Here is a 27914-nt window from a genome sequence, read left to right on the forward strand (position 1 = left end):
AAAAAGGAGATTGGTGAGCTATTCCTATACTGCAGTTAGTCTTTGGGGCTACAACTGATACACACACTCTCTCTCCTCCACTATTCATTCTAAATTTCCCTTACCCTTAACTATCACCTCAGCAAGTGTCAGTGCCTTACCTAGTGGTGTGACTCAGACCTACATACATGAAGGCTCTGAATTCTAGATAGTTATAACTTTCTCAGTTTGAGGTCACTGCTCATGTCTGTTCACAGCTGCAAACGGAGCACAGGAGAACCATTCAGATCTCCTGCTATTGGGAGTATAGTTAACTGACACCCCCAGCTTGCACCCCTCTGGGTCCACCACTGTGTTCACAGCAAAGTCATGCTCCCCCGGGGTGCTCAGCTAATGACTCAGTAAGGCAAGGATGCAGGCTCAAAATACCTCTAATAGAGGGGGCAGGGTATAGCTCAGTGGTAGAGTGCCTGCTTGGCATGCACGAGGTCCTAGGTTCAATCCCTGGTACCTCCACTAAGAAATAATAAAATAAATAAACCTAATTACCTCTCCCTCACAAAAAAATTTTTTAAAAATACTTCTAACAGGTGACTGTGCACAAAATCTTCCCACTGGGCTGACCAGAAACTTCTTGGAACTCTGCGATAGTCTGTGCTGAGACTCTTCCTGCCCAGTCCTCCTCTGTTTGCCTCTGTGTTCACAGTGTCTGACTTCCATCATGGTCTCCCTGCATACTGCTGTTCCCTCCCATTTTACCCTTGACAGGCATTTCTCCCCATAGATGTATGTGTCTGTTCTTTTCTTGGCATTTGCTTCTTGAGGAACCCAAACTAAAGTTTATTAAAGAAATTTTAAAAATTCATCCTATTAACAAAATAAAGGAGGAAAATTGTATTATAATCTCAAAGATGTAGAAAAATCATTTAATAACACTGAAAATCAACTTATGGTTAAAAAAACTCTTTGCAAACTAGGCATAAAAGAAAACTCTCTGAATCTGATAAAGGATATTTTAACTTTTTTAAGCAGCAAAATTATAATTAATAGTGAAGCAGTTAAAATTTTCCATTTGAGAAAGAGAACAAGCAAATTTGCTCACTACCCAAACCCCGTCCAACATTTGGGGGGGGGGTGTATATATATATATATCTGCCCCTGGTTCCTGGCAGAGAGCTCCTAAATCCCTTGGAATTTTCTGGTGATAGGAGTGTGTCTTGTTCTAATGAGATGACTCTTGGTGAGCTCCTGGAGAGCTTCAGAATGAGGACTGATCACCAGAAAAACCAAGCCATGATTAGAAGCTTGGAAATTTTACCCCCACTCCCCATCCTCTGGGAAGGGAAGAGGGGCTGGAGATTGAGTTAATGATTGAGAATGCCTACATGATGAAGCCTCCATAAAAATCCCATAAGTACAAAGCTCGGAGAACGTCTAGGTTGCTGAACACATGGAGGTACGGGAGGGTCATCCTCCAAAAGAGGGCATGGAAGCTCTGTGTCAGCACTTCTTCCCCTCCACTGCCCTGTCCCTTGCCCTGTGCATCTCTTCTATCTGAATGTTCATCTATTAGCCTTCATCAAATCCTCTTATAATAAACTGAGATACATAAGTGTTTCCCTCAGTTCTGTGAGCCAATCTAGAATAGTATGTAGCCCTAGAAGTGGATCATGGGAATGCTAATTTGTAGCCATTCAGTCTGAAGTACAGGTAACAACTTGGGACTTGGAATTGGCATCTGCAGTAAAGGCAGGCTTGTGAGACTGGGCCCCTAATCTGTGGGATCCGATACTAACTGCAGGTAGTGTCAGAACTGAGTTGAATTATCGGACATCCAGCTGGTGTCAGAGAATTGGTTGGTGTGGGAAAAAATGACACATCTGGAGTCAGAAATGTGAGTGTGGTAGTAGTGTATATGAATAAAAGGGGAACATGAAGAGGTTTTTGTTCTGTTTTGTTTTTACCCTATAGACTATTATAGAAGAATTCTAGTTAGTAAACATAGAAGGAATGATAGAATTAGGAAATTATCATATTGTATCCTTGGATGAATTAATGGCCCTAGGTAAAAATCACTGATAGCTGCTGAAACTATTAGGAGAATAGTTGATGGCGAACTTTATGTTAGAGGAATCAAGACAATGCTACCTACACCTCAATCATCAGTAAAAGTGGGGCTATAAATCAATAATAAAATAACATTTGGGGGACAATTAGGGATTTTTAATGTGTACTGAGTGTTAGATAAAACTAACAAAGTGATGTCTTTAAAAAATACTAAAATCAAAAAAAGTGGAGGAAGAAGTGAAAGAAGCTTGGCTCTTTCTTGATAGTGTTGAAGTTTGGAGGTGGGTACATAGGGATCCGTTATACTTAGTCTTTCCTCTTTTGTATATACTTTTAAATCTCCATAAAAAAATTTTTAAATGTAAGGTCATATAAAGGAAAAAATGCCAAGAAAAATCCTAGATGAAAACCAAGATTTATATCAAACAAATCAGAAATGAATATAAGGAGTGTTCCACAATGTAAAATCCTGCAGAAAAACCAAGAAGAAATAGAATTATGTATTGGGTGAGGGACTGAGGACAGTGAAAAGAGATTGCTGGCAGCACAAAGAGCCGTTAACAGACAGAGTGACCTTTGGGATGTTGTAGAATAGGGCCCAGCAAACTATGGCCTGTGGGTCAAATCCTGCTGCCGTCTGTTTTTGTAAATAAAGTTTCACTGCAGCACAGCCACGCTCATTCAGTTAGGTACTGTCTTTGGCTGATTTTGTATTACAATGGCACAGCTGAACCGTTGTGTCCGAGACTGTATGTCCCACAAAGTCAAGAATATTTCCTATATGGCCCCTTACAAAAAATGTTTGTCAACCCTTCTTGTAGAAGATGAAATCAGAAAGAAAAAAAAAAGGTCAGGATGTTTACATACTTTGTTACATATGGTTTTTGGTGACACATTACAAAGAAATATGGATATCTCTACTTAAAAAGTAACAATGGGTGAAGAAACTGGAAATTGGAGGTAATAGAAAAAGAAGTTATTAGAGACTGTATGTCAGAGCACACTTTTCTCTGTGAAGTCAAAAGGCTAGGCTACTTGCTAAGTGAGATGAGACTAACAAAGCCAGGAATTTGAAAGGAATAAAGGTTTTGAAACAATGCATATCTCTGTATTATAAAAGGCAGAAATAGAACTATTGAGAGGAATTTCCAGAAAAATCACATTTTTAAAATCTTTTAAAATTGTTATGTATTTACACCAACACACATAGATCTGGCTTAAGAAATTAAATGTAATACTACTGTTGAATCCTTCAATAGATCCTTCCCTGACCCCTACCTCCTCCTCCATCCAAGAGGCAATCACTGCCCAGAAATTGTTGGTTGTCATTCCCCTTAATGTTGTTACACATTTACTTTTATATAATTATAAAATTAATTATACATTAATATTTTATATAAAAGTAACAATAAATATCCAGTATTAGTTCTTTAAATACTTTAAAACTTTGTATAAATACAAAAAAAAAAAAAAAGTCCAGCTGGGTTTAAAAAGAGCCAAGCAGACTTTCTCAATAATGAAAAATAGTCACTGATATTTATAATTTAATAGAAAGGTTAAACAGCTGATTAGGCATAGTTCAAGAAAGGGTTATTAAAATGGAAGGGAAATGTGAAGAAATTAACCAAAATGCAGCAGAAAGATAAAGGGATAGAAAATATAAAAGAGAACACGAGATTAGGAGGAAGGAAGAAGGTCTAGCATCACTGGTGGGGATTCTAGGAGAACAGGAGAGTGAAGGAGAGGAAACCCTCTCAGTCAAGTGAGGAAAGCAAATCAAGGAGGGCATGATCCCTTGCGTCAAATGCTGACAGGTAGGATGAGGGCCGTGAATTGCACTGCTGAGGTTAGCAGTGTGAGTTCCCTGCAAATGTAGCTGAGTACTGGGGTGAGGGCTTGAATGGAAACGTGTATTCGTTTTCTGTTGCTACCTAACTAGTTGCTACAGGCCTAGCAGCTCAGAGAGACATGCATTATCCTGTCACACTTTCCCTGGGTCAGAAGTCTGAGTGCAGCTTAGTTGGTCCTCTGCTCAGTGTCTCCCTGGCCTGGAATCAAGGTGTTGGCCAGACCGCATTCTCCTCTGGAGGCTTGGCAAGGGAAGGCTGCACTGCCAAGCTCACTAGGTTGTTGTAAAATTCATCTCCTTAACACTTCTAGGGTTGAGTTCCTCTTTTTTTTTTTTTTGCAGGCTGAGGTCCACTCTCTGCTCCTGGAGGCCACCTGCTGCTTCTTGCTGTGGGAACCATCTTACGGCCCCTCTCTGCCCCTCTCCTTAGCTGAGCCTCTTGAAGACCCGCAGGAGACCATCCTCTCCATTCCAGCAGGTTAAGAGGGAGTTTTATGTAACATAACCTAACTCAGAGTCTATTCTAATGAATAAAAGCCACTTAAAACTTAAATCCACTTTCAAGGGGAGGGAATTACACAAGGGTGTGATCCATTGAGGGTTACCTTTGCATGTATTTACACAAAAGGGTTTAAAAGAGGAGTGAGGAAAAGAATGGGAGGCAGAGTGTTTAGAATACTCTGTGCATTTTGCTGTAATAGGAAAAATAAAAACTACATGGTGGGTAGTTGGAAGAATTGACATCAAGAGAGATACAGAATTTTTTTATAAGTGGGAGAAATGACAGCATATTGATGAGAGAGTAACAGAAGAGATTGAAGAAATGATGATATAGGGGAAACAGTGTGGAGAATTGTTGATGCAGTGCCTTTGAGTAGGTGAGAGGGATGGAATCCAGGATACAGATGGAGGGAAAGTAGATGGAGGGAAAGCACGGAGAATTCATCCATGGTAACAGGTGAGATGGCAGAGTCTTGAGTGCAGTGCGCATGGGCACGAGTAGGTACGTAGGTAATAATGTGAGGAAATTCTCTGTTGAGTCCTTCAGTCTAGCTCTTCTTGAATTTCTTTCTTTCTCTGTCCCTATGACCAGAACCTTATCTGAGGTCTGCATGATATCTGACTCCAGTGTTGCCCTACATCTTCCTTCAAGACACTAGTGATCTTTCTTTTTTGTTTGTTTTTTTAATTTTTTTTTAATGTGGGGAAGGTAATTAGGCTTATTTATTTTTTAGAAGAAGTACTAGGTATTGAACCCAGGACCTCATGCGTGCTAAGCATGCACTTTTTACCATTTGAGCTATCTCCTCCCCCCACTAGCGATCTTTCTTAAACACAAATTTTATAATATCCTTAACTTGCTTGAAATCCTACCATGAAACACTAACAAACAAGGAGGGAAAAAATAAACAAAGGATGTGAATAGTGAATTCACACAAAAAAGGAAATATTTTCACTCATCAAATTGCACATATGTTAAAAGATAATACTTAATTCTGGAAAGGTTGGAAGAAACTCTCTTATAACTGATGAAGGGAATGTCAATTATGACACCTCTTATGGAAAGGAACTTGACAATATGTAATGTTCATTCTTGGACCCAGTAATTCTTCTTCTACAAATCTCTAGTGAGGAAATAATTAGAAATGTGAACAAATGTTTATATGCAAGCATGTCTTTCATAACTTTACTTATGATAGTAAAAAATGAAATAATTTTTCAACAGCACAGAAATAGTTTTATATATTATAATTCATCTATGTGGCTAACTATTCATCCATTTAAATTGTATACTTTCAAAAATATTTAGTTATAATTAAAATGCTTAATTTAAATTATAAAATTTAAAGTAAAAAAGCAGTCTATAAAATAGCATTTATAGTATTGATCACAATTTCAGTATATATGTACATGTAAATAGAAAAGGTAATATGTGTATAATATATAAAAATGTTCATTGCATTCTTCTCTGGCTAGTGAATTTGTGGTAGTGAATTTTATTTTCTTCTTTATCATCTATATTTTCCAAGTTTCTTGCAATAAGCATGTATTACTTATACCAAAAAATAGTATTGAATAAGGAATTCAAATGATTCTCTTTTCCAATAGAAAGTCCACATTATTGGGTGAGCACACAGGGCTTTCTCCTTTTGCCCATCAGTACTCCCAGTCTTGTAACAGACTCTCTAGGAACTCGGAACTGCTCATAGTGTTGGTTTGCAGTCCACTCTGCCTCCTCCCACCCTGGAACAAAGATGCTTTGTCTCTTGGTGAGTGTTTTCCTGCATCTCTTTTACCTACAGGAACAGTTACCTCCTGTGTCTTCTCATCCTTGAAGACTCACCTCAACCAACACCTTCTTCAGAAAATCCTCGCTGGTGTCCTTCCTTCTCATTCTCTCCTCCACAGCCTAGGTAAGTTACCCTTCCTTTGTCTCCTCAGGTGACTGAGCAGCTATCCCTGCGTGGACATCGTGGAGGCTAAGATACTCTTGTGTCGTATTATCTACCCTAGAGGTGAATCACAATTATCTGCTGTATTATTTATGTATTGCCGTGTGACAAATTACCCCAAAACTTAGAGGCTGGGAACATTTATCTATCATCTTGAAGTTACTAGAGATCAGAAACTGGGGAGTGACTTTGCTGGGTAGTGCTGACTCAGAATCTCTCTTGAGGTTGCTGCCGGAAAGTCAGTGCGATGCCATCAACTGAAAGCTTAACAAGGACTGGAGGGTCTGCTTCCAAGCTTTCTCACGCGGCTGTGGGCAGGAGGCCTCATCTTTGATGGCTGTCGGACAGAGGCCTCAGTTCTTCCCCAGGTGGGCCTGTCCGTATGACAGCACCGTGGCTAGCTTCAACCAGATGAAGAACCCAAGGACGAGAGACGTAGAAGTCACAGTGTCTTCTGAACCTGGCTTCAGAAGTGACACACCACTGCTTCTGTTAGTCACACAGACCAACCCTGGGACCGAGTGGGAGGAGATCAAAAGGGCATGAATATCAAGAGTCAGGGTCATTAGAGGCCATCTTGGAGGTGACTCTGTCTGTCTCACTGGCCTGAACTCGGTCTTGTGCCCCTTGCACTCCCCCACCTCCCCCACACTTGCTTAGTGTAGTGTCTGCTTAGCAGTTGGTAGTCAGTTCATTTTAGTTTGAATAAGTGAGTAAGTGAATGAGATATCAATGGTAATTTTATGCATTTTATATGCTCAATAAGTACTTATTAGCTAACTACCTCTTGCTATGTAAGGCAAGAAGCAATAATAAATTATGTCTTAATTACAGAAGTAAGGAATGTCTGAGCTCTCCAGCCTTCAGAAAACTATTCTGCAATAAGGTGGGGTGTGGTAGATAAGTGGATGGACAGATGGAAAGTTGGAAGGACATAAAGATAGATGCAGTTCCCGTCAGTCCCATCTCTATATTTTTAAGGAAAATTATTTTGCTTTGTTGTGCTTACATTTTTCTAATTTCTTCCCCCTATTCTTTAATTTCTCACAGCAAAATTGATACTAGGAAATTTTCAAGCAATTTTTAGAAAAACTCCATCATTGTTTTTCTAAGTTGAACTAAATAATTAATTTTTACTTTAATCTTTTGTGTGTAGAGTTGTGAAATGACAAGATTGTAAAAGCTAAGTTTCAGGAGTTGAGTTCAACGGAGGAGACTTAATTTCTGTCCCTTCAGACATCAGAAATGTCAGGCTTTTGTTACTGTCTTTCAACACTGCCATTGTTTTGAAGATGATGCTTGCTCTGTGCAGTTTGCATATGCAGATGCCCTTTGCCTGAACAGTTCTGTAGGAACGAGGTGTAAAGTGTAAGACGCAAGAGAAATTGAGAGAAAAAAAAATAAATCTCTTTATTATGGTGCCTAAACCTTCAGTGTACGGGAGCTTTGCAGCTGCACAAGGAGAAAAATGCATTCAAAACCATAATGCCAGTGTGAATAATCCTTTCTCGAATGCTGCTTGCAGACTGCTCCAGCTTTGTCAGGTGAACTTGAACCGGGCCATCAGATTGGCCCCTGTTCCCATCGCACACCCTGTCTATCACCTCAGGGCATTCACCATCTTGACTGTTGTTTAAAGAGAACAAGCAATCCATCATTGAACCAGGGAGTCACTTTCTCATAGAAAAGTAAAATCAGCATGTGACACTACTCAGCCCTAGTGTTTTGCAGATTAAAATGATACATGGCGACTCACGTGTTACTAGGAAGATTAAGTCAGTTATCTTGTTCCACTGCCCAGACAAAAGAATTCCCCTCAAGCAGTAAGTGGGAGATTTACAGAAGCTGAAAAAGTTGGTCTCAACTATACGGCGGTAAAACAGAGAATTTAACAGGACAGAAAATGAATGTTACTTTACATCTATGCACCTTCCTGAAAAAGATGGTACAAAGAAGACTCCATCCCAAAAGAGGGAGCTGTTAAATCTTTGTACAAGCGTCTGCTGTTTGAGGTCCCAATTTTATTACCAGAGATGGACACACAATGTATTGTCTGACTGCCTTAGCAATTGATTTAAATATGGTGAAATGAATGAGCAGCCGCTGGCCCTGAGGCAGTTAGCTTCATAAGAGTAGGTTGCAAATCCTGCAGCTACAGTATCAAGTTATTAACACCGTTATTCCATTGTGTGATCTACACCGTAATAAAATTTTAAATGAACCTCCATACAGAAATGAGTTCACAATGGAAGGCTGGGATTGCAGCCCTTAATTTACCAAACTGAAGCAAATATTTATCATATTACAGAAAAAAAGTATTTCTTAAATAATTGAATTTGTAACTGTTATTTTTTTAAGTAATTTTCAAAAAGAAAACAAAAGTAAGTATCAAACTGTTTAATTTTAGATTAAGTGCATTAATTAAAATTAACATAAGAAAAATTCATTGCTTTCTAATTAATTTTTTTAACTTAAAATAATCTTAAAGTTTAATTTGTGTTTTTCCATTTAGATCTTACACTAAAAATAACACAGTTTAAAGACAGAATTATGTTTTCCCTTAGGTTCTCATGAATTTTAAACAACACCATTGTTAGAAATGTCTTCTTTGTTTACATTTTGCCCATATTTTGCCACGACAAGTCCTTCCTTAAAGGCTATTTTTCTAGTCAAAGGGATTTCAAATTGAAGAATGCTCTCTTTTGTAACTTCTAACTACATTTTTAAACATTTCTTGTCTATAGCCAGCTATATGTTCTGTACATATTCTCTAAGAATAAATGACAGCACTGGAATATGTAAGTTTTCTCTGCCAGGGACAAACACCAGATTTGACCTTCTTTTCCTACACAAATCACCAAAAAGGAGAGGGACTATTTAAACACTTTTGTTAGACATTTGACATGGTCTTTTCCAAATAACAGAAGGACCCACAGCGACTGGCTTTGAAGGGCAGTATTCCCAACGTGTTTTCAATAGAGAACATTCTGTCTGGGCTGAGCACCTGGATCATGTGCAGCGTTCCCTTGGGCTGGGCAGCAGTCACTGAGCCACCTGCATCAGAGAGGATGGTATATGAAGGACGGGAGCCTCTGGCCAGCTGTATCCTTCCCCAGCCTTTGGGGCATGTTTGTGTAGGAGCCAGGCCAGGACAGACTAGCACACAGGCATCCATCTCTGTGGCCATCCTCTTTGCCCCACCCCAGATGAGTTAGCAAGATCCTTCAATGGTGTAGATAAAGGTTAAGTGCAACGGAGCCCACTAGCCTTTGAAACATGCCTTGTGCAAAGACTCAAAGCCATAAATTGTCTTGACAATGGCAATTTAAAATATCCAAGTCCTAGGACTTTCAGACAAGCACCAAGGAAGATGACCTGAGATTGAGCTGGATATTGGTGTAAGCTCCATAATTCATCATGACCTTGACAACCTACTGCAAAGAGACCCGAGGTCCTCCCCTCCTTCCTCCTCTTGTCCCTCCATCCCGGCAGCAAGGCCTCTGCCCTGTCTGAGCTGAGCAAGGACACACACTCAACAAACGAAAATTATTCCTAGACTTCTTGAGACAACATAATCACATATAACGGCAAATTAAACTTGGCATCTCTAAAACTCTTTGTTGTTAAGTATCATCTTTTATTATATTCAACTCCTGGTTATTGGAGGGGAGGTGGAAAATGCAAGCAGTCCAAAAAGAAGGCTGTTGTTTAAGATCCATCCTATAAAGGCCAATAACACATTGTTGTTGTTTTTCAGTGGCTGACATAGTAACTGATGAGTGGGAGATAGACAGCCCCAAATTGCCCCGGATGTCAAGAAATGCCAGATTTTGCCATCAATAACTTAAAAACTAAATTACAAGGCAGATCAAGATGCACTCAGTGCTTGGCCATTTGGTGTACTTCTTTGGTGGTTTTTGAATATATGCCAAAAATGCCTTTCTCAGAACTTCTACCAACCAGAGTGTATCTCAAATGCTAAAATGGTGAACTAAAAAAGATACTTGAGGAAAGTTAACTTTTTATAAATTTTAAAAATCAGTCCAATTATCAGGAAAATACTGTTTTCAGGAAGCATTTTATAGTTTGGTACAGCTGACTCATGCAATTTGCTAGAAGACAGAAGAGACCCTGCCAAGCGGTTTGTGTATTTATTGCGGTGTTTCCCATTGGAAAGACTAGTTATATATTCCACTCTGCTGAAAATGGCTTCCCCTTTGCCCCTGCAAAATAACCCTAGAGTTATTCTCTCTTTCAAATGCTAACATCATGTTTCTTATGAAAAGAGCTAAAACTCAGAGAGCCACAGGTCCCTAAGTCTAAATTCAGAAGTATGACCTTTTAGGAAATAGACCCTTTTTTTGTTTTTTGAGAAAACAGTTTAAAAATCCAGACTGTGAATGACTGCCTCTCAGTTGGAAAGGTCACTTTGAGTGCACTGTCCACAACATTAACTAGAAATGACCCTTGTCATCACTCTCAGCATGTGGGACAGAAGAAACAAATGAAAAAACACACCCGAAAGATGTTTTCTAGAATAGGCCACTTGGATAATAGATGAGACGCTGTGCTTGTGGACCACATGGGCTCCTGGGGCATTGTTCCCACTGTGTGTGAGTGTGCTGGGTGGCTTCACGATGACAAGGCCGTGGAGAACTGCAGCATCTCAACTGGACCACCATCGCAAAGTGAAGAAAACGTCGTCTCGGTTCCCAGCTAAGAGCACTCCCTCAGTAAGTGTTTCAAACTTTGATGTTGTCATTTTCTTGATTACAGATTCCTTTCTAGAAACATTTTTAGGAGAACAAATCAAGGAAAATGTTTTCTTCATTTAATGTCCACATAGTTTTCCCCCCTTCTATGTAGCGGTTGTCAGGAAGGACTTCCACTAAGCAGAATGTGTTTTCTTCTGGCCAGAGTGAAGAGAGTTAAATTATAGAGCCAGCTGGTTGCTTGCCAGGGAGGTTGGAGAGGAAAGAGTGCCCTGCCCTCAGTTTTCTTCCCATATTACCAAGCTGCTTCTTATAGACCCTGGCCCCATCTCCTGCACCCTCTCCTCTTTCTCCCTTCCTAACCCCTCTAAGGGGTAGGTAATATTAAAATTAGAAAGAGAGAACTTCTGGCACTGAACTAATTCATAAGGCTACACCCATTCTCCAGCTTTCCCTCTTCTGAGAAATGACTTTTAAACATCAGCAGGTGGTCAGGTCTCTTCCAATTCCACCTGCAGTCACTCTCATCAGCCCTCTTGAAGGGAAGAGTGGGATGAAATCACAGGAATGTGCCCTGGCTCTGCCACTTACTAGAAGAGTGGCACCTAGCCTCTCAGAGCCTTAAGTTCCCACATGTAAAATGGGTGTAAAAAGACACACCTTGAGGTGTTGTGAGGATTGGAGGTAACACATGTGAAGGACTTAGCACAGTGCCTGGCACATTTTGGTGTTCAGTTAAGGATGGGATTTTATCATGGTTATTATCTAAACTCTTTCCCCTTTGCAGTCCTGTAGAATTCATTTTCCCAGACCCACTCTCAGTAACCTTGGTGGCCAAGACCACTTAACTGCACATACCCTCAGTCCCTCCCCTAGACCCAGGGAATAGTCTCAGTTTGAAGGAGAAGTCGTTTCTAACCAAGGTGCAAAGTGGGAAACGCAAATAACAAAAACAACAACAAAAATAATAGATTCCATTCATGGAGTTATTTACTAATGCTTATTCATCATTATCATGTCACCTGGAAATATATTTAAACCATATCAAATTACTATTTTTTAAGTCAAAATAGTCTAACATTCGCAGGTTCATACGGCTCAGTCTAAATAGTACTGAACATCATCCTCTCTTTCCATCTGTCTCCAACCTCATCTCCAGGTAGTCCCACATCCGCCCAGCCTCTCCTGACTTCAATTCACCAGATATGACATGCCCTCCCACAACTGTTTCCCCAGGCTCTTCTCTGTGCCTGCAATAGCCTCCCCTCCCTTGGGAAACTTATTTGTCCTTCAAGACTCAGCTCAAGTGTCACCGCCTCAGGAAGACTTTCTCTGACTCTCCTACTCCCCTCTGGTTACACATGCACACAAACACACACTTGCACATACACACACACACACACACAGAGGCTCCATTACACCATCACAGACCTTTATGGTGGGACCTCAATTGTACAGTAATTACTTGTTTATGTATCTGCCTCCCCCATTAGATTATGAGCACGTGAAAGCAGAGATTGTTGAGTTCATTTTGTCAGCCCCAATGCCTAGCCTTGCACTTGGTCGTTAATAAGGCCTTGTTGAATGAAAGAATTAAATCATTAAAAATCACAAGATTAATTAAGAGTGTAGTTTTATGATTGACCCATTGTGGCATAACTCCTGGTGTAATACAGTATTTAACATTGCACCATGCACATTGCACGTGTTCCATAAATGTTTATGAACTGAATGAATGAATGATGGCAGGTGAAAAATCTCTTAATTAGATCCAGAGGGTCCTCTTTATTTGTACAATCCAAATAAGAAAGGCGTTCTCAGACACTGAAAAAAGCTATGCCGACATCTTTGTCTTACAAAAGACTCATCTGAATGATAATGAGTGTGGAAAATGGATTAGCTCCTGGGTGGACAGGTTTTCTTTGTTTATTTGTTTGTTATTTGTTTTTGGAGCTTTTTTGTCTGGGTAAAAAAGTGAAAATGCTTGAGTGCTTTATCGCTTAGGGACGTTGTCCCCTCTTTTCATGATTTTGATTTTAGTGCTTATTTAATTAAGAAAATTAAATTATTTTGATACATGAATTAAAACTGAAAAAATAATAGTTCCCAGGGTTGTATTAGTGTAGCTTTTTATCTTAATTTGTATATCTACCAATCATACAACTCTGGAGAAACTCTTCACCGTCTGTTCTTGGGTCCTGGTGATAAGATATTATCTCTAGGAGTTTTCTACTATGAGGTGACCAAACTGTGTCAGTAATCTAACTTTTAAGGTGATCAATAAATGTTGCTAACCCTCGTTATATGTTTTATTACATAATATGCTTCAAATGAAGCTCTGAATTATTTTAGAAATAAGCGATTTATTGTTCTTGGCTCAGAAACCCAGCATTTTAAAATGCATTAAGAAGGCTATTTTTCAAGTTTTGTGAATTAAAGAGTGTGTTTCCTCCTTCAGCCAGAGCAGATAAGCATTACTGAGATTAGGGTACATCATGATACTAAAATCAATTAAAGTAGAATTTAAGGGAAAAAAATCATTATCAGGGATAAAGAGGGATTTTAATTGGGATAGTACTGAGTCTATAGATCAAATTGAGAATCTAATAAAGTGTCTGCCTTCATTTTTGATGTTTGATGATTGACAGCTCTGACGCCCCACCGCTCTTCCTTACCTCTCTGCCCCACATCCGGAAGAGCAGACCAGAAAGCCCAGGGGCTCTCTCCTTTGGCACCAGCAGGAGGTTAAAAGAATGCAAACTGCAGCTCATGGAAAGGACTTTCACACCAGCCCCACACTCTAAACACCCTAAAACCCTTCGCTTAGTCTTTCCTGCCATTTTACACTTACTCAGGAGGTTGCCTTGTTCTCCCCAGAAAGCCTTATAATGTGAGTAATAATCTTCTCACACCCTTTTGGTGCATGCGTGGCATCATCAGTTTTGACTCCAAATTTTGGAGGGAGCAGGGGATGCATTGTGCATCTACAGAGTGACCACAGTCGGGGAAAAGTGACATTTTATCAATTCAGAATTCTGATCCATGGGTACCATACATCTCTCCATTTATTTAAGTGTTCTTTAATGTTTCTCATAAATGCTTCCTAGTTTTCAGCATGCACTTTTTGCCCATATTTTATTAAATTTTTCCTAAGTAGTTTATATTTTGATGCTATTTACTTAGTATTATTTTCTTATTTCAATTTCCAATTGTTCTTTACTATTACATAGAAACATAATTGAAGTGACGTCAGCAAGATGACCAATGGTTCTCTACCTTCATTCCCCACCATAGTACATTGATTTTTCCTGTCATCCATGGATAAGAGTCCAGGAGCCCCACAGAGAAACTCAGTGTGCCATTGGAGCAGAAGAACCCAAGAACAGATGCATTAAGAAGGTAAGAGGAACAGTTTCACTTTGCCCCCATCACTCTTCTCCTAAGGTTCAGTGCCAGGAAAGACCCCCACAGCCATGAGTTCTTTCAATGAAAAAACTGAAATCTTGAGAGTCTGTGTCTGGGTTCCCCAGCCATGCAGGATTCTGCCCAAGAGACCCACATCTTCGTCACCTCACCCCGATCACTAACATAATCTGCAAGCTTCAGTGATTGGGAGAGGCTGAGAGTATAGCAGCCAGGGCTCAGAATTTATCAAAGGGATGGTACTAACAACACTGTGGTTCTACCTACTAACTGATTCACAGACTGTCAGAAAGCCCATCCATGAGAAACTGTTGATGCCTCAGTGCAAACCCCCAACAGACCCCATGTGGACCCCCATTGCTCCCAATGCCTAACCACCCTCCTCCTCGCATAGCCAGCTTCTGTGGACAGTGAGAATGAATCTTTGCAGATAGCAAGCAAGCAAGCAAGCATAGAAAGCCAGTCTAATTCTGTGAGACAGGATGAAGGCTCACAAACTTGAGCATTTCAGAACACTTCCCTAGGGAAGACAAATGGGAGACTCTCAACACCCGGCCAGGCTTTGCAGGCTTGAGAGAAGGCACGTTAGTGGTGACCACTTCTTCAAAAGTAAAAACAGCAATAGAACTTCCAGGAACATGATACTACCAAAGAAACACAATAATTTGCTAGTAGCTGACCACAAAGAAACGGAAGTCTATGAATTGCCTGACAATTCAAAATGATTATTTTAAGGTCACTCAGTGACTACAACTCAGTGAGTAAACAGATAGACAAGGTGACAAATTCAGTAAAACAATGTGAACAAAACTGAGAGTTTCAACAGAGAGACGTAAACTATCTGAAAGAGACATTAAGAAAGCAATCCCATTTACAGTAGCATCAAAAACAATAAAATATACAGGAATAAACTTAATGAAGGAAGTGAAAGATGTATACATGGGAAACTGTAAGATGTTGTTGAAAGAAATTAAAGAAACAAATAAATAGAAAAGCACCATATGTTCATGAATTGGAAGAATAAATATTGTTAAGATGACCATACTACCCAAAGTAATCTACAGATTCAATGCAATCCCTATCAAAATTCCAATGGTTTTGTTCACAGAATAGGAAAAAACCCTAAAATTCTTATGGAACCACAAAAGACCCCAAATACCTAAAGCAATCTTGAAAAGAAGAACGAAGCTGGGAAGCATTACACTTTCTGATTTCAAACTATTTTGCATAACTATAGTAATCAAGAACACAGAAACAAAGATACAGACCAATGGAACAGAATAGAGAGCTCAGAAATTCCATCAACTAATCTTTGACAAGAGCACCAAGAGCACTCAAATGGGGAAAGGATTGCCTCTTCAACAAATGGTGCCAGGAAAATTAGATATGTACATGCAAAAGAATGAAATTGGACCCCTATCTGATTCCATTCACAAAAACTAACAATACAGAGGTTCCTTTAAAAATTAAAAATAGAATTACCATATAATCCAGCAATTCCACTTTTGGGTATTTGTCCAAAGAAATTGAAAACACTAACTTGAAAAGATGAATGTAACCCCAGAGTTCACTGCAGCATTATTTACAATAGCCTACATAGGGAAGCAACCTAAGTGCCTATAGATAAAGGAATGGAAAAAGAAAGTATGTATGTACACAATGGGATATCATTCAGCCATAAAATAGAATGAGATCTTACCATTTGCAGCAATGTGGTTTGACCTTGAGGGCATTATTATGCTCAGTAAAATATGTCAGACAGAGAAAGACACCATGATCTCACTTACATGTGGAATCTAAAAAACAACAACAAAAATCACACACACACACACACACACACACACACACACAAGCGTATACCAGCTTTCTCTTCTTTCTGTTTATTTAATGTTGTGGTCAAAGAAGAGAGAATTAATTTCCCATTCACCCTGACTCAAATGAGATAATGAGGTTGGGACTGGAGGTTCTCACTGCCAGTCCTGTTTGCCCCAGCAGGGGCTTTAAAGTGACTTTGAAGCAGATGCCAGGTTAAGGGCAAATCCTACTAGAGAGTCTAGATTTGCTTAGATGGGAAAGGAAGAAATTTCCCAGGGATGGAGCTGAAACTGATTGAATTGATCTGAATTTGAGAAGCAGGGAATAAAGAGGCAGTGAGATTACTCCTTGACTGGTCGCCAGGTTTCTCGGTGTCCTGAAATTGCTGCCTCTTTATGTATTGTAAAAGTGAAATGAGGCCTGGTTTAAAGAAGGGAGTCAATACTCCAATCTGGCACATACCAAATCTACACCTTGACAGAACCTTAGAAGGCTTGTCTCAATCATATTTGATGTCTATATTGATTCTTTTTCATTACCTGGGTAATACAAACATAGAATTTCATACTCTATTGTACTGTATATGGTACAAAGGAAAGGGGCCTCCCTTACCCCACCAATCCAGTCTCATTCCCAGTGTCTACTATTACTGTTTGGTTTGTATTCATTCATTCTTTCATGTGTTTTCCTATGCTCATATGAACATATGGATACAAATTTTAAAAGATGTTGATATTTTTATTAAAATTGAATTATTCATACATAATGTTCTACAGATTGGTATTTTCATTTACTAAGATATTGTGGACAATTTACCTCTTCCAGATTTTGTCCAAGGTAGACTTTACCAGGAATAATGTAAATAAGAAGCATTACCATGATTAATACAGCTGCCCCACAAAACAGCCCTCCCAGATTATATATGTGTTTTTTAACCAAGGCCATCCAGAAATAATCCTTCATATTTGTTTGTACTGTCTTGTGCCACAGTTCATAAGTGCCCATCCCAGAGCTAATGCCAAGCTGGCTGCAGAATCATTCCAGTTTTTTTTTAAATACAGATTCTGGGCTCGAGCTTCAACAAGTCTCATCCCATAAGTCTGGAAAAGGAGCTGGGAATTTATAAATATAACACTAAGCAATTCTGAGAATCAGCCAAGTTTGGAGACACTGGAACCACCAGTGTTTCCACATTAGCAGTGTCGGTAGTGGCAGATGAGCTTGTGGTCACCCCAGCAAGTCAGCTCGCTTAGCGACACTCCACCCTTAGGGCAGTGCGTAGTATTCCCCGCTGTGAAAGCACCGTAACTTATGTAACTGTGCCCACTGATGAACACTTAATCAGTTCCATTGTTTTTTTAAAGCAACACTATAACAAACATCTGAGTGTCTGTTTGTGTGTGTGTGTGCAGGCAGAGAGAGAATAAAAGTTTCTGTAGGGTAACTTCTTAAATACGGAGTTTCGGGTTCAGTGGGTATATGCTTTTTAATTTTTGCAACAACTCCAAAACCACACCACATAGACTCTTCTCTTGTTCCATGGTGTATTATAAAAGGACTTTATTTCACTTCTCCAAAGAATTATATTAATTATAGTTATTAACTATAAATAATGTCATTCTAAAATCGATGGTAGTTACAATTATTGTACATTTTTACTAATCTGTATTTTTCTTTGACACTTCAATAGAACTCATTTTTTTAACCTTTCTCAATTAATACTTTTATTTTTTATTGAAGTAAATTGCTGTGCAATATTATATGTTACAGGTGTACAACATAGTGATTCACAATTTTTAAAGGTTATACTCCATTTATAGTTATTATTAAATGTTGGCTATATTCCCCGTGTTTTACAATATATCCTTGTAGCTTATTTTATAAATACCTAACAGTCTGTACCTACACTCCCCTCCCCTTCTCCTGTCCCTCCCCCCTCCCCTCTCCCTACTGGTAACCACTAGTTTGTTCTCTATATCTGTGGGACTCATGTTATCTTTGAAATAACTAAAAATCTAAATCCTGTATAATTTTTATACTTAAAATACCACCACATACATATGTTACTGAACTAGGCCCATTTACCCAATAGCCAGGAAGCCAAACACTGAGACATGTAGATTTGCAGCAGAGAAGAGGTTTATTCACAAGGCAGCCAAATGAGGAAACAAGAGAACAAGTCTCAAATCCGCCTCCCCCAAGGTGAGGGGCTTGGGATATTTATGGGATAAAGCTGAGGCATAGGGAGTGTGGGGAAACGTGATTGAAGATAAGAAAAAGGTGAAGTCTCATCCGTCTGTGCAGACACAACAGGTGCAGCTCAATTACAAGCTTCTTGGTAGGAGGGAAATGGCAGTCATGCACATTCAGGGTGGAGTTTTTGGCCCTCTTACCTCAAAAGGTCACCGAGAGCAGACACTCACACATGCCCAGTCAAAACTGGCTCAGACTGGACACAGCTGACTACAAGTTCCAGAAAAAACAACCTGGGCAAACATCTTATTGTTTAGGCTGCCTGACGCTTGGAGGACAGGCAAGTTTTTGTAAAAACAAAGTGGCTTGATCAGTGAAGATGGGTTACAGTTCGTAATTTATTAAGCAAGTTAGGGTTTAAAGGATCTAATTGGTGACTAGCCTCAGCTTCACATTTGGGACTCATCATTTTCAAAAAAATAACAAACTAGCGACCATCTGTTAGGACTCCCTGTATGCCAACATTACGTGGACTAGCTCATTTAACTCTATTTACAAATTAAAGGTACTTAAGTCCACAAGCTAATAAACATTAGAAGTGGGATTTAAACCAAAGCTGACTGATCCCCAAGCCCAGGCATGTGAGTGTTTGAATTTAACTTTTCTATTTACTGTGATAGAGCAATGTGAATGGGAGTTTGAGTATATTACAACACATATAGAAAGATGTCACTATTGCCTCTTAAACTGTTCAAAAATTGTGCTTATATAGAATATATCCTGACTCCCTAACTCCCACCTTGCCAACTACCTCACTTCTTCTCAGCTCTTCGGCATGCTCTTCCCAGCTGTGGAAGAGTCTAGGCACAGCTTGAAACAATGAAATATTGTATATATATTTTTAATGGATTGTTCAGGCAGACCCTTTTATGACCACATCTATGATGAGGATTGGGGGAAAGGTTAACATTTTAACATACTACTTTCTTCTTCTTACCAAAAAAAAAAAAAAAAAAAAGGCAGGGATTGAGATGTGTCTTAACCGTATGCACACAAATAGGAATTTAAAACTAGTTGTTCTTTGTCTATAGAAGAGTTTCTTCATTCATCAGCATTAACTCAACAAATATTTATTGAACTCTTACTATGTGGGAGGCACTGTTAGGAGTGCTGGAGATAACATCAAAGCACGAGGGGACACACATCCTACTGGAGATTACATTCTGGTGAGGGAAAACAAGGTAAACAAAATAAGTTAGCAAAATAGTACACTCTTTGGTGATCAGTGTGAGAAAAATAAAAATGGTTGGACCTTTCCAAAGTAATGTACATAACTGGACAAGAGTAAAAGAATCATATATGTATTCAATACATTGTCTCCACCTGAATTAATATCTAAAAGTCTATCAACTTATAAAGGGAAAAAGGTCATTTGTTGACTCAGATCTCTCGAGTCTCTGCATTGTAAGGGGAAAATCAAACCTCTTTACTAAAACATCCATATTTTTGTAACTTTTAATGAATTTCAGTGGCAGAGGAGTATGCTTCATCCAGCCTTTGAAAAATAAGTAGTATTCTGAGGTGAAGCTAGAAGAACACTAGTTCATAAGGAATAAAGTAAAATTCCAAACTGCTATTCTTGGGCTGTTTCATTCAGTTTTCACCACCTCTCTGCCACTCTACAACTTTCTGCTCTGAGGCCCACCCTCTCCCCTCTTCAGCAAACCAGACCATCATGTTAATAAGAGTTGATTTGTAAATAGCGTCTCCCTCACGCCATCCCCACCCCCCTTTGGCCAGGCTCCTACTTTCCTGCTCAATGGCGCAGATGCGGCTTCGCGCTGACTGGGACCAGGCAGCTATTAGCAGCAAATCCAGTAAGGGAAATTAATGAAGGGGACAACTAATAAAAGACAGCTCAGGACAGCCAGACTAACTTGCTCCGAGCAGTAATTAACTTTTTTCTTTTCTTTCCTTTTTTTTTTTTTTTTTTTTTTTTTTTAGCTCATGAAGGTAAATATGCCATCGGCACTGGTCCAGTCTAACTCTTCTTTATTAAAAAGGAGAGAGCAGAGCTATTCATGGGGAGCTGAGACTTAATCTGTTTCCCCTCCAAGAAGAACAATTTTAAATTACTTGTGTGATGTGTTTGTAGATCCATGATGCCAAAATCAAGAGACACCTTTAAAGACGAGGTAGAAAGGAGGCAGGTGAAGAAATATAAGTCTCTGAATAAAAGAAATAGTCATCCCCTGCTTGGAGGCAGCTGGAAAGAGAGAATCTTTTCTAAAGTTTTGCTTTTCTTCTCCCAAAAATGATTGGCTTCTTCTGTTCAATGCAAGTGGTAAATAAAAAACAAGATTGGATTTAAAGCACTGGCAAGTCTTAGACATCAGTGTTAAATATTTGCCTAGCTTGAGGGATATTTCAGTTGCCTTCCTCACACCTCCAGTTTCCACTGGTAAAGGCAGTTATAAAAGGCAACTTGAAATTTGGTTTCTCCATCTATTTTTGAAAATTTACACAGCACTTCTGAGGATATGTCTTCTGAAAATATCCATATCAATATAAAACCGTTAGGGCTTATCCAGAAGTGTTTCTAAAAACAAACCTATTGTATTTTATTAAAACTTTGAAAATCAGAGCTAGAAGAGACTTGGGAAATATCTAGTCTTATTAGGTTTCTCAGGCTAAGAGACTTACTCATGATCACACAGCAGATCAGTAGCAAAAAGGACTCTCATCAGTTCAGCCTCTTGACTCAATCCAGTGCTCTGGCCTCCCCAGATTGAAAAGTGTCATCACATACTCTAAGGAATTAATTAATTATAGGACTTCAGTTAAATGTGTGATTTAACTACGCTGTCCCCTTATAGGCTTGGGTACAACAGGATCAAAAAACACTATCACACTGAGTTTTTTCCATAGCGTCCCAGGAATCAATCTACTCTTCAAACTAGCCTCCAGAACCTATGGAAACACCTCAATCACATCCTGGGTAGAATGAGGCAAACACATAATTATATGTAGGGCTCTCTCAAGAATAGATGTCTTCTTCATTCAAGAAGGGCAGGTACCCAGATAGTGGATGCCCTCCTGCAAAATTGCCGTCAATCAATAGCACACTATACAAAGAGACTACAGCTCCATATCATTATTTCCCACAAGACAGCAGAAAGGCTGGGTGTGGCCAGTGACAGAACTTTATACATGCTTACTCCTACATCAGTAGTATGGAGAAATAAAAATTAAAATTTATTAAAATAAAATAGAGAAAAATGGAGACAAACAACACTGCTTTAAAAACAAAGAAAGAAGAATAGTGGTATATACTTAAAACTACTGAACAATACACTCAAAAATGGTTAAGATGATTTTTAAAAATCACTCGGGATGGCTATAGACTTTGAGGCATAAAGCTTTCTTGCACAACAAAAATTAAAAATAAAAATGGCTTTTATAACAGAATCTGCAAGCTATGCAGAGGTGACCCACCATGTTTTACAGACTTTTTGTTTTGCTACAAATAAGTTTTACAGTCTTCAAATAAATATATGTCCATATTAATCTAAGTGGGCTGTTATATGCAACAATAATCATCAGATATTAGTAGCTTTTAACTCACAAAGTTTTTCTTCCTCAGTAATATCCATTGAGTTGAACTGACTCACAACAACCATTGTTCTTCACATAATCACTCAGAAGCCCAACCAGCTATGCTATTTTGGCCTCACCATCTCAAGAGAAGAGGAAGATAGAGACCAGAGATGGAGCCCCACTCTACTGTAAGGGGCCTGAGCTTGCACCTTCGGGTTGGAACATCAGATACTGGTGGAGACTAGAAATGTCCTCCAACCTATCCAGCAGCAGAATCTTGTCTTGATGGAATGAAATGAAATCACAGGCTTTGAATAAGAGTTCCAGAGTAGGATACAGATAGTACCAATGAAATTCTGTTTCCTAGAACATAAAGGAATATTGCCTAGTGTATATAAGCCACTCTCAGGACAAAAAATAGTCCTTCTCAAACAGTGATGCAGTGCTGAAGGGCGATGGCTGAAGGTTGTGACTGTTACAGACTCTGAGACACAGTGAAGATACCATGTGGTGTAATCATAGCTATCTGGTTTAATGTTAGTAGGAGACTCCTAATCTCTTCAAATATGCTATCAAAATTCTAAAGTGTGTCATGAATACCAAAAAGTTGAGAAGCCTAACATTTATGAAAACTCTCCTAGTTCCTTGCAAAAGATCTTGTAACATCACTTACTTTGCTGGGGTAGAAAAAGGGAGACATTGAAGAAAATTGAACTTCGGTATCTTTTCAGTGGAAAGATACAGAACTAGGAATCATCTGGAGAGCTATGACCAGTAGCTGTCAATGTAGGCATTTGCTCCAGCCTGCTTTGTAATGTATTATCACCATTGTTATCTTATACACGTTGTTATCAAAGACGTGAGTACCCGAGAGTTTCAGAATAATGTGAAGGTGAAGTGGGTACCTCTGGCCAGTGCCTTCATCAGTTCAGCTTCATCTTCTGTGATTTGAAATGATTTTACTCTGGGAAAACTCTCGGAAGTTTACACAACTCTCCCTGGTGTAGGGGAGCAGAACAGTCTAACATTGCAGAACAGTTTTGCCCAAATAGAACTTAATCCTATTTAAATTATTTGCTTACAGAAAAATAAGACTCAGTGTTCGCTACACTCTTTCTGATACTTCCCAGACTGAAGATGTCAGATGGCCTCTCCTAGGTCTACTGAAAATGACAGAAACTTTCTTTGCAAAGCCACCACAAGCTCTACTGGCAAGGCTTTACTGTGCAGTGCCCATGTGGCAGATATAGTGAAACATTTCCTTCTAATTCAAGAGAAACACTGGATTTGAACCCAACACTTTTATTTGCTTTACTGCCCTATCAGCAAAATCGTGTTTTCTTTGTCTATGCCAAGGTGCTGCCATGGCAATTTTGAGAGTTAAGGAAGATATTCTTAGTTTAGATAGGCTTGATTCAAAAAACATTTTTGATCATGTCCTAGGCACTCTAATATAAAAGAAGTATTAAAGTATTAATACAATACTTATCTAAAGTTTATGGTTAGACTTTCCTCCACATAGTTTCAAAGGTATGTTCAAGGTTTTACCTCATTTGATTTCTTTTCCAAATTATCTGGAAAATAAGGCAAAATGAAAATCATATCTTCACATTGAATCAATCTTCTTGTATATGTTCACATGAACTGTTTCAATATATGTAAAAGGTAGAAAAAAACACAAAATCAAAGTTATTCCAGAATTCCTCACTTTTTAATTATTTCAGTGCATGGCAAGATTTATGTCTTATAGAAAGAAAGCAAGCCCGTGGGGTTACTCTTTTGTCACAGTGGCACTAGTTTGGCTTCTTTCTGCTATTCTTATACCAGGGAGGCAATAAACCCCCTTGAGAGTCATAGAGCTGCCTGTGGAGCCCTGACAGCGCAGAGAAGCTTTTATACCAAAACACAATGCACAAAGAGATCATAAACACATTTGAAAAGGAAGATGACCTCTTTGTCACAAGGAATTAGGCTTTATTGCAAGCTGCTCCCATGGAAACCAGCCCCCAGTTTTCTCTGCTTATTTTGTAGGTTCCTGTCTGCATTTAACGTAGACTTCAGCACTTTAACTTAATTGTTTCTAGATGAAGATAGCTGAAAGTCTTCAGCTCTTTGCTCCATTGTTTAACGTCTCCAGGTATGCTTCCAGGTCCTGGAGTGAAAGGAAACGAAGGTGATGATAGAATCATTAGAAAGGAAGGAGAAATTAAGGAAAATACTGGTGGAACAGTCTGTTCTACAATTCAATAAGATATGTACTTACTGAATCCTTGAAAGCCCAGCTACAGTCCCAACAACCTCTCTTGGAGATGTGTCCTTTGAAATAACTAACTTTTTGCCTCTTGATTTCTTACACCTACAGTATCTACCAGGTAATGTGACTCGAAAGGGCCCTCAAAATCGAAACAAAATTAAAAGTATGTTCCATCGGGAAGAATCTTGGATCCCAAGTCCTTTTGTTTCATAAGAAGTGTGATTTTTGTGAGAAATTTGATATGAATAAAACTGATTGCTTATACAGTTACAGCCTTGAAAAGAAAAAGGGAAAGATTAAGTTTTTTTGTTAAAGTTGATAATGAGCTAAACAACCCTGAAGCTCTGCATCCAAAGCTGGTGGGACACCAGAAGAATGGCCTGGGGTCCAGCTCAGTAAGATGCGGGAACTCGGAGGAGGGCCAGAGAATGGGACCCTGGTAGCACAGGGACTTCGCGGATCTTCCTCCTTTCCTGCTTGCATCCCGCCACCTCCCTCCTGGATTCCTGCGCTCTGGTCCCGTGAGGCTGAGCGTTTTCTCCCACAAGTGAAACCTACCCAGGGTGGAGGGCAGAGCTGGCACCTGTCCGTTTGCTCAGGCAGCACCGGCCTTTCACATGATGTTCCTAGTCAATAATCCAAGTTGATTTTTCCCCTCTTCGCGCTTGAGGGGCTAGAGAAGCCAGGTGCGAACGAAAGCAGACAGAACAGGAGCACTCCCATCGCCTTCCCTCCTCCCGCGACCCTGGCACCGAGAAGGGGGGAAAAAAAGTCATTTATTGTAGCGCACACACCATCAGGATTCTTTCCCACTCCATCCTCCGATTCACGCCACCTTGCAGGAAAATAATAGCTCCGGACACACTGGCTTTCCCGATCTGTTATTCGGATGACTGAATTTCTTTGCTCCTCTCTCCGGTCGGGGACCATCTGAAACTGCCCTCAAGTTGCGTTCCCAGGGGACCTCCCCCCTCGCCCGGATTCCAGTCGGGGACCAAAGAGCAGCTCAATTAGGCGTCCTCCGTAAGACGACCCTCATCCAGATTGGATAAACCAAACTGGGAAAAGAAAAACGGGTGGGGGATGAGAACAGCTCCTGTAGGCCTCGCCCCTCCTTGGCGTCGGCGGACCCCTGGGGGTGCCCACTGCGAGCCACGTGAGGAGGCCCCAAGGGAGGAGCACCCCCACCCAAGAGCTTTGGAAAAGAAACTGCCGAGAACAATGAACCCCGAAGGGCAGAGGGAGGTGGAGGAGGGAGAGAAGCCTAGCCTTCCACCCTCTCCTCATTTTTTTTTTGTTTTGGACATTCTTTAGGTTTAATCATTAAAGTGGATCCTTTAAAGAAAAAAAAAAAAAAAAAAAAAGGAGCCCTCAGCTTAGCTTCTGACAATCTTCACCACACACTGTCAGCGAAGTGAAAGATCTGGATAGAGCTTTGTTGCTTCACTACCAATAGCAGACTTGGGGAGACCAAGCCTCCGATTTCTGGCCACATCAAAGCAGTGATTATGCAAATACCCATTTTTTTTAAAGAATAAAATGGAGGGGGAATTATTTATCACACAATGAACCCCCTGCCAGGGCGGGAAACAATAGATCAGACCAGATAGCCCTTCTAGCCCCAGGCTGGGGGAGCGGGCAGGGGGCTGTTGGAGCCCTCACGTTTTATTGGTCTAACCTAATTTCACTAATTCTCTTTTCACACATTTTCTTTTGCAGATTCGGAGGCCGAGACTTTCACGCTCCCGGGAGCGCCCTGCATTGGCGCGATTCAAGGGCTGCCTGCTTTATTTAATTAATACATTCAAAGCTCGCCTGGGACCCGAGAGCCTGGGGGTGGAGGGAGAGGCCGAGGCCGGGCGTGTGGAGGAGGCGCTTTTAACGGGTTCCAGGTGTCGATGCCCAGAAGTCACAATCTGCCCAAGGCTGTGCGATGCAGGGAGTGCAGGCGGCGGGCGGCGGCTCGCTACTCCCAGCCTCTCCAGCGGACACGACCCGGACGCTAGGGTGGGCGCGGCTGAAGCGGGCCTCGGGCCTAGATGCACTTCGCGGGTAACGGGCCGATTGGACCCTCGCTCCATCCTGGCCAAGGCCTCCTGGGGCCTTCTGACAACCTCGCCTCCACCCGGCCCGCACGCCTCGACCCGGGAGGGCTCCCACCGGGCTCCTGCCCCAGTGCGGCCGGGCCCCGGGCGCCCCAGCCTGGGCCTGTGCCCTGGGCCCGCGGCAGGCCCAGCGGTTGGTAGCCCGCCTCTCTGCTTCCGTTTTTTCTTCCTGTTGGCCTTCAGATGGATTTATTTTAAATCTAGTGAGGGGGAAAAAAATCAGCCTTAACAAGGCCTGGGTACTTCAGGACAAATAAATACAACCAGTGCCCGAAGCCTGGAGGCGCCGAAGCGACGCTCCAACCAGGACAAGAGCAGCTCTCGCACCTCTCCGCGCTTAGGTAAACACGCGCCGCGAGCCCTTGGCGCTGGAAAGAGCTGGCAACTCGGGCGGTTTGGGACTGTTATCAGAAGAACGTCTCCATGGCCTTGCTTGAATCGTCTCTCAGCAGACAGCTTCAGAAATAGAATGGCTTGACTCAGATGCCCACGCGCCCGCTTGGCGCAGACACAGACAGCTCGTCACAGGGAGGTCACAACGTGGGGAGGGAAATGGATGGAATGGAAGAGCGCCTGTGTTCCCTAGTGCTGAAGCTCCGAGCTGGAGTTCTCATTCCCACAGAGGAGGGGAGAGGACGGCTGGGCCTCAGCCCACAGGCTGTGGAGGTTGCAGCGGGCTGGGAAGGAGAATTCCCAACGCGCGAGGCAGAAAGAGCATCACTCTTAACTGCTGAAAGTAATTAGACACCATAAAAATTAATTGCACCAATTTAGTGTAAAACAAGGTCTTCTGTAGATGGGGAAGAAAAAGCCTGAGATGGCAGGTGGTAGACAGAATTCCTGCCACGTATGTCATGCTACTGATGTGTAAAGGGACCTGCAAGCTCTCATTGAACGGGTCTCGTCCTGGAGAAATTGTGTGGCGGTAGCTGCTAAACTCAGCTAGGTCTCAGGTGAAGTTGTAAGCTGTATTACTCTTACTCAAAATTACGATTATTGAACCCTCTCCCTATCTGTGTATCTCCAAATAAGCCGTTAGGGTCATTTGTTTATGGGATCCCCTCGCCAACTGAGGTTTCCTGCATTCCTCTGGAAGAGTACCTGCACCTGAGGATTTGCCTCCACAGACCTGTGTCATGAACTGTTCCCTTGGCAAATTTCCCAGAGAAGCATCCTACAGCCATCACAAGCATCATCATCCCTGAGAGAACAGTTGTTTGGCATTAAAACTGTGATGTCTTAAAGCTCTCCTACTGCAACTGCTCTGCTTGCTGGGTTGGCTTCTTGACCACCACAAACATAAATATGAATGTAAGAGAAATATCTCTTTCTCCTCTTATCAGATAATCAAGGATGGCTAAGAAAAATACAATCTTTAAACTAGAAGGGGTTTTCCAACAGGTCTCCCATATATCTAGAGATGAAAAACAAATTCTGGGTTGTTTCTTCCTTTGATAAAAATGGAGT

At 40.7% G+C, this 27914-nt stretch overlaps 1 protein-coding gene across 1 annotated transcript; it reads left to right on the forward strand.

Moving 5' to 3' along the window:
- LOC116658000 lies at positions 1-27691 on the forward strand. The gene is made up of 5 exons (XM_032462116.1): positions 1-13; positions 4238-4373; positions 6199-11081; positions 14355-14459; positions 26062-27691. Exons 3-5 carry the CDS (start codon positions 10986-10988, stop codon positions 26674-26676), a joined length of 816 nt encoding a protein of 271 aa, XP_032318007.1. The 5' UTR covers positions 1-13; positions 4238-4373; positions 6199-10985; the 3' UTR covers positions 26677-27691.
- The last annotated feature ends 223 nt before the right edge of the window (positions 27692-27914 follow it).

Source organism: Camelus ferus, chromosome 2 (genome assembly GCF_009834535.1).
Source record: "Camelus ferus isolate YT-003-E chromosome 2, BCGSAC_Cfer_1.0, whole genome shotgun sequence".
Taxonomy (NCBI): domain Eukaryota; kingdom Metazoa; phylum Chordata; class Mammalia; order Artiodactyla; family Camelidae; genus Camelus; species Camelus ferus.

Excerpts from the sequence above, each read along its gene's own strand:
- LOC116658000 (XM_032462116.1), top strand. The coding sequence starts at position 10,986 with ATGACAAGGCCGTGGAGAACTGCAGCATCTCAACTGGACCACCATCGC. Across the intron at positions 11,082-14,354 it reads CAGCTAAGAGCACTCCCTCA|TACATTGATTTTTCCTGTCA; the intron begins GTAAGTGTTTCA and ends TCCCCACCATAG. Across the intron at positions 14,460-26,061 it reads AGAACAGATGCATTAAGAAG|ATTCGGAGGCCGAGACTTTC; the intron begins GTAAGAGGAACA and ends TTTCTTTTGCAG.